This window comes from Candoia aspera, chromosome 3 (assembly GCF_035149785.1).
Source record: "Candoia aspera isolate rCanAsp1 chromosome 3, rCanAsp1.hap2, whole genome shotgun sequence".
In the NCBI taxonomy this organism is placed as follows: domain Eukaryota; kingdom Metazoa; phylum Chordata; class Lepidosauria; order Squamata; family Boidae; genus Candoia; species Candoia aspera.
The window spans coordinates 209,240,972-209,250,846 of NC_086155.1; the positions used below are offsets into that span (position 1 = coordinate 209,240,972).

The 9,875-nt window shown below is 57.9% G+C and overlaps 1 protein-coding gene across 4 annotated transcripts in view; it reads right to left on the bottom strand.

The window, feature by feature from the left end:
- Positions 1-7,306, bottom strand: part of MROH1 (maestro heat like repeat family member 1) — a 37,841-nt gene extending 30,535 nt beyond the window's left edge. For 2 of the 4 annotated variants that reach the window (XM_063299781.1, XM_063299780.1), the window contains exons 1-6: positions 7,185-7,305; positions 2,219-2,364; positions 1,825-1,956; positions 1,367-1,529; positions 439-537; positions 75-226 (exon numbers count right to left, since the gene is read on the bottom strand). In XM_063299781.1, the coding sequence (XP_063155851.1) occupies positions 75-226; positions 439-537; positions 1,367-1,529; positions 1,825-1,956; positions 2,219-2,364; positions 7,185-7,206 (714 nt within the window). In that variant the 5' untranslated portion in view covers positions 7,207-7,305. Of the gene's footprint in view, positions 1-74; positions 227-438; positions 538-1,366; positions 1,530-1,824; positions 1,957-2,218; positions 2,365-7,184 lie in introns of all 4 variants that reach the window. The other 2 variants (XR_010067684.1, XM_063299783.1) reach the window with 2 other exon arrangements.
- Between the last annotated feature and the right edge of the window lie 2,569 nt (positions 7,307-9,875).

Genomic DNA, 9,875 nt, shown 5'->3' on the forward strand with positions numbered 1-9,875 from the left:
CAGCCCTCCCCACTGGCGCTGAACTTCAGCCCAAGCCCGGCCGCCAGGGAGCCTGCCTCCGCCGCTCGTCACACCTTGGTCTCCCGGCTCGGCAGCCAGCTGTGGAAGAGGACTTCATAGGCACTGAAGACTTCGCTGGAGAAGGTGTCCCGCCTCACAGTTGGATCTGGCGCCTTGTCCAGGTTGGCCAGGTACTCCAGGATGCTCTCGCTGAAGCACTGCAGGGCTGCGGAAGGGATGGCAGGCCAGCTGCTTCCCCCACAGAATCCAGGATGGGGGTGGGGCACAAGGGGTTCTGCTTCTTCCCGTTCCTTCAAGGCTCGGGTGGAAAGTGCACCCACGGGCCGCATGCTCATTGCAACGGCCCCACCTGCTGCACCCACAGCCCCCGCAGGGCGTCCCACGAAAGCGAGGAGTCCGGTGAGGATGCCATCCTACCGTAGCAGAAGACGGACTTCGTGTTGTCCTGCTTAGCCATGGGCAGCATGGGCAGCATCGTCCCCAGAATGGAATTGAGGAAAGGGACCATCCCAAATACTTTGGGGTGGGGGTGAAAGAGAGAAAGAGGGAGATGATTTAAACTGAAGCCCTCTGCTCATCCCTCCCTGAGCAGGGGCTGCCCAGGGAATCGGCAACCTTCCCGTCAGAAGGGCAGAGAACCATCAAAGTGTCCCCCCACTCGGCTTAGCTTCCTCTCTGCTCCAACTGGGGCCTTCAGGTGTTTTATGGACTCAAGTATCCTTTGAATTGGCAAGATAGTTTGAAGGGACACAAATTGATTTCATAAAGAGCTCACTAGGTCACGAATTTTTATGGACCCTGAAGCTATGTGGATACTTTTCACCGTTTGAGATTTCTCCAAAATGCATTTTTTATTTATTTCCAACACCTCTAAATCACTGCATCCTCAAAGCTCTAGGCAGCCCACAAACACAATAAATTTTTAAAAGATTCAAATTCCCCCAAATCAACAAATTGAGCAATGCTGAAAATGTAAAACGTCCAGGAAAACCAGGCTCGAAGAGCCCAGTGGGAAGCCTTTCCCTCCGCAGGTAAAAGCCTGGGCCAGCTGCACCATGACCCTGCATGCTCTGGGCCCTCTGCAAAGGAGCACCATGCTGAGCCTGGCAGCATGCATGGCAGAGGGCCAGGCTGCCAGCTGCAGACCGCCTCTGCACTTGCCTTCCTTCACAGCTGCCCCCCGGCCACCATTTTCGGCCAGATGCGGAGAAAGCGGCTTGAGGGGCTGACGAAGGAGTGGTGGTGCTGTGTCGAAAGGCAACCAGCTGCCCAAACCGCCCCCTGCCCACCAGGCCGCATGTCCCCCTCCCAAGCGAATGAGTAACCGGAGAGAGGGCACACCTACCGTTGGCCACCGAAAGGTTGGCGAAGGTCAGCACAACGAAACAGTGGGGCAAGACCCCCGGCTGGAACTTGGTCAGCACCTCCTCCATCACCTGGTTGATGAAGCGCCCCCCAACCGCGACCAGGACGCTGCTGGCGGCCTGCTGCCACTCCGGAAAAGCCTCCTGGAGCAAGCCGAGAGCAAGCGGTTCAGCCCGGTGCTCCATTCCCACATGCCCTCTCTCCAGGCCGGCGGGCACGGGCAGCATCACAGAGCAGCCGTTGGGCCAGGCCGATGGGAGCAGCACAGGCAGGATCACAGCAACTGCCCAGGCCAGGGGGCCCGTCTCCTCCAAAAGCGACCCCACGCCCCTTGACCCCCCACGGGCAGCAGAAACAGTTCCTCACAGCCTCTGGGTGAACAGAGGAAGCACAGCCTGGCCCCTCAACTATGCGCCCCCAGGCGGCTCCCTGGCTTACTTTGGACTTGGTCATCTCGCTGGACGCCAAGAAGATGACCATCTTGGCCGTGCCTTTGTCGAGCTGAGCCAGGCCGCTCTTCACCACAGCTTCCATGGCCCTCAGGAGGACAGCCCTGTACTGATGGGCCAACTGAAAAGAGGGAAAAGAGACGGTGGCGGGGGCAGCGCCTTGGCAACACCCGCTTGCACCTGGCACCAACCCCTCAAGCCACAAGAGCATCGCCCACCAGGCATGCTCTCCTTCCTTCAGAGCGGCCTTCCAGCCATTACAGGGCCCTCCCCTCCCCTCCCTCTAGCCATCCAGGCAGAAATACTTGGCTCCACCGCCATTGCTCCTCTACGGAAACTGCCACTGTGGCCAACGCTGGGCTGGCCCCAGCCCGGCGCCTGACCTTCTCATGCTGCCGCAGATACTCCTTGCAGGCGTTCAAGACCTCCTCGGGCTCTGCCCTGCCCAAGCAGCAGAGGGCGCTGAAGATCTGCTCCTGGACGAGAGGATCCTTGTCGGTCGTGGCATCCATCAGCGTCACGGCCAGCCCTGAAAGAGAGGAAGAGGGGCTGCGCCATCCTCCCAGTACCCCCTTTTCTCATGGCCACCTGGCTTCAGCTGCCCCCTCGAGCCTGCCCGGGCCAAACATCTCAAGGAAGTCCACGGGTCAATCTGGCCATCTACAAATTTGGATCAATACGGAACGGTAGCCGGTCGGATTTTACGCCATAAACGCAAACCTCAGGGCCCTCTGGAGCCGCTTCCCTGAGGGAAACACTCCGAGGGCTACCGAGGCCCAGGAAGCCAGTTTAAACTGTTCACTGAAAAAGAGGGTCCCAACAACCACATCCAAATCAAAATGCCAAGGAAACCCAACCCAGGCCAGTTGGTCAAGGAGACGCTAGAAGAACACCAGAGGGGCGCTCGAGGCCGCATTCTTAGCCCCAGCCCATAATACTCAGCCTCCATGCTTCAGAGGAGGAGACGCCCCAGATCAAGCACTCTGCTTCGCCTGTCCTCAGGGCAGTCGGGGGGCCCTTGGAGTCCGTCACCAGCCCTCCCGGCTGTAGTTATGTTCAGGGACACATCAGCCGCTTTGTCTTTGCACGAGAGGCAGAAGAGCCAGTAGACCAACGGTCAGCATTCCATGAATCCTAGAGGTGGAAGCTGCCCTCGAGCGCCCCGGTGCAACTCCCTGCTCAGCACAGAAATCCAGCTCAGCTCGAAGCACCCCCACAGCTGGCCATCCAGCCTGTTGGACGCACCCAGGCCAAGGGAGGCCGCTGTCTGGGCTCCACCACGGAGCTGCTCTTAGTGCCAGGGACCCCTCCATGGATACAGGGCTGGTTGAACCACCAGACCTGGGGGTGTGTTGATGGCTCTGTGCCAAGCTGGAGGGAAGTGCCAGGCAGCCTGTCCCAGGGCTCCGTTCAACACATTTATAAACTACTTGGCTCAGGGGTCAGAATATCCAATAATTGAATTTGCTATTCCCCCTATCTGTCTCATCTCCAAATGCCTCAGAGCAGTGTTTCTCAGCCTTGGGAACTTTAAGACGTGTGGACTTCAACTCCCAGAATTCTCCAGCCAGCCATGCTGGAGAAGAATCTATGCTGGCTGGAGAATTCTGGGAGCTGAAGTCCACACGTCTTAAAGTTCCCAAGGCTGAGAAACACTGCCTTAGTGGGCAGTACCAAGATTGAAGAGGAACTTGACAAGTTGGCACCATGGGCAGAAACCAGGAAGATAAATTTCAGCAGGGACAAATACAGAGTCCTACATTTTGGTCAGAGAAATAAAAAATGTGAGTATGGGATGTGAGAAGTTCAGACAGAAAGGATCTGGGTGTCTCGGTGGAGTGGAGCCCATAATTCTTGATGAGGGATCTGACCGATGCAGAATAAACTAGGGTCTTGATGGGGGGAGTGGAGAGGCAGGAGGGGGCAGGGTACTATGCTAAAGCTGGCATTTGAAGAGGCAAAGACTTCAGAGCTGTAAGTGCAGGAAAAGAGGTGAAAAGGAGGGGGCTGCCCTTTGAAGCTGGCCAGGCGGACAAGATTCAAGAGATGCAAGGCAAAGGAGGAAGAGCCCGCTGCGCCAAGGAGCCCCAAGTCACCACCATCGGCCAGAGAACCCAGCCCCAGATCACCTTGAAAAAGGTTAATAGTGGCACAACGAACACAGCAAACAGACGTTGTTCAAGAATATTTGCAGCACGAAGGAATCCAGCCAGAAAGCTGTCAGAAGGCTCCGCATGGAGTTCAAAGCTCAAACAATAACAGAAACCCTGAATCTTCACCCTTTACAACCACAGAAAAATCTGCAAATGGCACAACTGCCAAGGGGGAATGCGAACGCAGCACGTCATGCCCAGAGAAAGCTGGTGGAAGTTTTCAATCCGCGTTCTGTGACCTCGGCAGCGCCTGAGACAAGACAGGACCCATTAAGAGAGCAGGTGGTGCTCCTTGCAACTCCAAAGGACCACCTCACCACGCTGCAGAATCCACCGAGGGCAGGAAGCAGCAAAACCATCCTAACAGTGCCCCAAATGGGCCTTCTGCAGCCAGGGGCTTTCTGGGTCATACCAAAAAGGCGTTCGTCTAAACTCCAGGGTGATCAAGGGGCTCCCAAGGAGGATGCCTTGCAAGGAATGAGACACAGTCCAGCCTTCACAATTCCTGGGGCGCTTTCTAAGCAGGTCACAAAGACTGGATCCCGTGTGAGATATCAGCTTTGCCAGGGGGTTTGCTCAGCTGTGGAGGTGGTCCTGGTTCCACCTGGCACGCTTCCTTCTGTTCCTACATTTAAAAACGCAAAGCCAAATGAGCTTCCTAACCCCAAGTAACACTCCCCACTCAGAACAGGCTCCACAAGAGCACTTGCGATTAATCCCCCGTGCTTTTCTATTCCACACACGCTAATCTATCAGCCTGGCTAGACATTATTGAACGTGAATCATCTCTCCAGCGTACCTTGTTTTATTCATTCTCTGACTAATCAAGTTGGGAGATTCCGGATAGTACAGCCCAAGAGTGGAAGGGCCCCTAGAGGCTATTCAATCCACCCCGCTGCTCATTGGAGAAAGACAGACAGACAGACAGACTTTGGAAAGAGCAAAGAGAAAAATCAGATTATTTGAGGGACCACCCACCTCCTGTGGTTTCTGCTTGACAACCTCGTAGAGATGGCGCACTCTGGCTCCCTTCAGTTAACCAATGGCAGAAAGCACAACTTCTCTGCCATGGCACCCGCCCTCCGGAATGAGGTTCCCTCGAAATCAAGATGGTGCTCTGGAAGGCCTCAAAAACCTGGCTGTTCTCACCAGCCTTGCAATAGCGCCAGCCCTTTGAGGTAGACCAGAACTATTCATTTTTGAGATGGGCTAGAACAACAGAAATCTTGCCAACCTGACCGTGCTGCTCCCTCCTCCCTCTTAAATTTGTTTGAAGTCATTATAGCCACCCAACTCCAACAGGCTCTCGGCAGTGTCCCAACCCTCGTCTGCCCCAGGGAGGCACCAGCCTAAGCCCCTCCCTAACACTGTCTCCCCTCCCAGGGCGCAAAGATGGCTTCTGTCCTCTTCGCTGACATAGCGGTTTCTGAATTATTCGCTTCAAGGCCGCCTCCCTGGCTCTCCACAGGTTTTTTTTTCTGGGGGGGGGGGTTGCAGTGTGTTGTCCAGGCATAAGCTGATGTTGTATGCTTCTATTCCACATATTGTGGTTTGTTTTAAATTGTGAGCCACCCAAAGTCATCTTAGATTTAGGCCATCAGCACCTAAACCAAATAAAATAAATCTCATGAAATACACCCTGCCATGGGGAGAGAGAAGACGGGCTATAGGAACAGCCCACTGCTTCAGGTTAGAGGGTTTCTCCATGCATTACTCAAAGGACTGAAACAAGATGATTTTACATTAACCAGTGAATAAAATAAGAACCTTAGCTAAACGCTCCATACACCTAGTCACGTGCAATTTTATAGCAACCCTAGTCGACGTTCACATGAATTGCCCCCTTACATTAAATACAGAAAGACCTGGGTGGGTACTTTAAGAATAAAACTGATGGAAATTTCCTGCAACGGCAAAAGGAAATGGAGGAAGAGAAACCTCATTTGAAAACCACACGAAAAGGTTTAGTAAGAAATTTCAGTTAGCAGAAGCGTTCAGGGCTAGGCAATGCTACAGCTCATTCAGTGGAGGCTTTATTAGGCCCCTTAATTTGCTGAAACAGATTCATGGGTTGGGCTGGCCTTGATCCCTCAGCTCGCACTTCAGCTTTGGAGAAATCTGCCTGGGAACTGAACCCTTCTTTGGCTTCTCCACTTCCTCAAGTTATCACTGTAAGCCAAGGGAGCACCCTGCCTTACCCTGCCTGTGTTCCCTGTTCAGAAAGCTGCTCTGCTTGGGGCATGCCAGGTTTGCCATCCACTTGGGCAGCAACTCTGTGGTGCCCTGGAGGGAACGTGGGCAAGAGTCAGGGAACTACAGTCCCTCCTTGCCTCACCTCCCAAGGAAATGGGAAAAAGGAGCTTTGCATTTTTATTACCACATGCGATCGAAGGAGAGACCGACAAAACGAGGCAATTCTCCTTTCCTTCCACAAGAGACAGAGTTAAAAGCTGCATGGGCACTCTGCACAGGACTACTCCAGGAAACTGGGAACGTGGCTCCCCCCATTGGTCTCTCCGTGGGCCAGGGTGTGATCTGCTGCCCCCCAGCATTCACACCGCTTATTCTGTGAAGCCAGCAGAGGACCCAGTGAGGCCCCTTTTTACACACACCAGCACAGAGGAAAAGAGTGAAATTTCTGGATTTGCTGGTTGAAAAAAAGGGTTGAAATTTGGGATAGAAGGAATTTCTGTAACATAACCTTAAAGAAGGAGAAGGAATAATCTGTTTGTAAGTGCTGCAAAGAAAATCAGAAATCACTTCTTTAACTATCTTTTTCTTTAATTGCTTTCTGTACTTTTTCTTTTACTTGCTTTCTAAGTTTTCATTACATATATTTACGTTTATTTTTTACCTATGTAAAAATCTTCAATAAAAAGAGAGAAACTCATGTCAGTTCAGATGCCCAAAGCTGGGCGAGAGGCATCAGCATTTTTAGCCCAGGAGAGTTCAGCCCTCAGGGCAGGCAGGAGGTGAAAAAGGCAGATACCAGGTCAGTGTTTGTCAAACCTGGCAACTTTACCACCTGCAGACTTCAACACCCAGCAAGCTGGTTTGGGAATTCTGGGAGTTGAAGTCCACACATCTCACAATTACCTAAAGCACAGCGGTCTGGAACATCCTCTGGGCGGGCCAGAGCCCTCGCTGACCTCTAGGACGCGGCCAAGACCCTGGGTAGCCCCCGCGTCGCACTTACTTTTCACCCGCGACTCAGGCATCGTCCTCGCCCTCGGGTCCGAGTCTTACTGGGCAAAGCGGGAGGCTCCGGGCGACCCTATTTCGGCAGCCGATCCCCAGGCGCGACTCTCTAGGAAAGCAAAGAGCGGGAGGCGCGGTGTGAAGCCGGAGCGGCGAGGAGGAGGATCCGGGCGGGCGGCCGCGCTCCGGGCCCCGCTACAGTCCGCGCGGGCGCCGCTCCGCCGGCTCCAGGCCCCCGCCGGCTCCCGGGCGACGTGCCACGGGGCTGGCCGGCGCCTGGCTCATCCTCCACCGGGATGGACGGAGCTCCGCGCGGCGTCTCTCCTGCAGCGCAGCCGCGGCGGGCCGATCCTGCGGAGGGACAGAAACGGCTGACCGGAGGGGAGGGGAGGGGAGGGGAGGGCGGCCGGTGCCTGCCGAGGGCCCTCGGAGCCAGGCGCGGCGCCCCGGAGCAAAAGCAGCCTACCCGGAGCGAAGCGCCACGGCGGCAACCCCGCCCGACCCCCTTCGCCCGGATGCGGGCGGGGGCTGCGGCTCCTGCCCGGAGGGGAAGCGTCCGCCTGGCTCTGGCCGGGGCAGAGGAAGGGTCTGCGGGGAGGCTCCACCGCCCCGCCCCAGACCCGCGCCCGCCCCGCCCCGCCGGCTCCCCTGCCTCCCTCGACCCTGCCGCAGCGCTCACCTGATCGGGAGCAGCGCCGAGCGGCGCTTCCGGGTATTTAGGACCACGCCCTCACCTGCGGAGGCCCCGCCCGGCCCCGCCCCCCGGAGTCTCAGAGCTACGAAAGGCAAGCCCGGCCCTCCGCCCGCGGGCGCCTCTGGTCGGGGAGAGCGGGCGTCAGAACGCTGAAGGAGCGCCCCGTTGGGGAAGCGAGGGCTTTGGGGCGCCGCCCCCGCTGACTTAGAGGGGCAGCCCGTCGCTAACGCGCGTGCGCGCACCCGCCTCGCGGAGATCTCTCTTGAAGAGGCCCTCCCCTCGCCGGCGAAGAAAAGCTCCACCCCTTCCCCGGCCTCGGGGAGGGGCGGCTGGGCTGCGGCCGCAGCGCCGGCCCGGGATTCCCTGGTGGTCTCCCATCCGTGGTCGGGGTCAGGCTAAGCGAGCGGAATCCTTCGCACGTGCACGAGGGTTGCCCGTGAGTCTCTCTCGCCTGGCTGGGAGGGGGGAGCTGCACCAGTCACGCGCTGGATTAAATGGCACCGGTTAAACGAGGTGGTTGGCCCTGTCGTCGCCTCGCCCTGAGTGCCGGCGGGCCCTTTTTTCTGTTTGGCCGAAGGAGAGGCGCGCGCATCTTCCCGCAACGCAGTTAATTCGTTTATCCGAGGCTGAGGCTCGACCGCGCGGCCACCTGCCCTTCCCGGCAGCTGGGGCTGGCAGGCCGCCTCCGGCCCCGTGGCGAGGGCAGCGAGTACCGCTCCCGCCCGCTGGCGACCGAGCGGCTGGCTCAGAGCAGGCACCCGAGGGCTGGGCCTACTTGGAAGCCGCGCGGCCGGGGTCCCGGCCGGCTCCGCTCTCCAGGCCCTTCCCTTCCCTGCGCCCCGCCGAGCGGGCCGGGGGCGTTTCCCGCGAGGGCGCCGCTCCTGCTCCTGCCGCCTCCGACCGCGGCGCCGACCGACCAACCGAAGCGCCGGGGTAGGACCACCAGTTCCCCGCCCGCGTCCTCGCCCCGCGCGCCCCCTCGGGGGCTTCCTTGCCCCGCCCGACCTCCCGAGGGGTCGCGCCTCGCCCGAGGGCGTCCTGGCCGGGTGAGGAAGGGGCCGAGCCCTTGCGCGCCTCTGGCGGGGTCGGGGTCCGGCTTCTCGAGCCGCGGGCCCCAGAGCCAGAGAGGGCCGAGCGCGCTGGGCACCGTCCGTCCCCCGCCGCTGCCCCGCCCCGCCCCTTCTGGTGCTGCCCTTGCCGGTGGCCTCCCGGTCTCTCCGCTCTGGGCTGGAGGCGTTTGCTTTTCCGGGTGACGGGGAAGGAGCACGTGATGGGGGCGAGGATGGTCTCCGTGTCGCTCAGAAGCTGCTGCCGTGTTTCGCTTTGTATCGGCCGGCGCCTTCCCCTTCCACAAGCCGTTTCCTCTCTCGCTTCGCCTCGGAGCCTGCGGCTGCTGATGGGGGGTGCTCGAGAGGGAGGGGGCGCGGTCCGCGGGCCCTCAGCGCCTTCAGCGCGTCAGCTCCGGTAGCAAGGGGGCTCCTGCGCTGCCTTCGAAGGCCACTGAGGCGTCAGAGCCCAAAGCGGCAGAAGAGGGGTTCAAACTGCGCTGGGAACTGGGGTCACGCGCCCAGCAGTGATCTCCCCTTTCATGTGCTGCATTCGCTCTCCAAACGCTCTGTGCCCCACCTGACGGAGAGCCCTCTGCAGGTCCGGGGGAGGTCTTGAGGGGGTCACTGACGCCCGTGTGCTGGGCCATCCTGGGTTTTCAGAGTGGGACTTTCCGGAGTGGCTTCTGGCCCCAGGAAATTCAGCCGGTGCCAAGATCGGTTTCTTTCTGGCATTCTCTGGTCCCAGGCCTTTTACATCTTTCCTACTATGTCCCGTAGACAGTTGGGCGGTTTAACAACTTGATCAGGTGTTTGTTTTCAAATCTACAGTATTTTATCATGTTTGTTTTGCTATTGTTGCTTTTAAAAAAAATTAGTATCAAGTGTTAGCATTGTGATTGGCCTGTTTTAGAACTGATGCATATTTTCCACAGAGGTAGAGTCATCT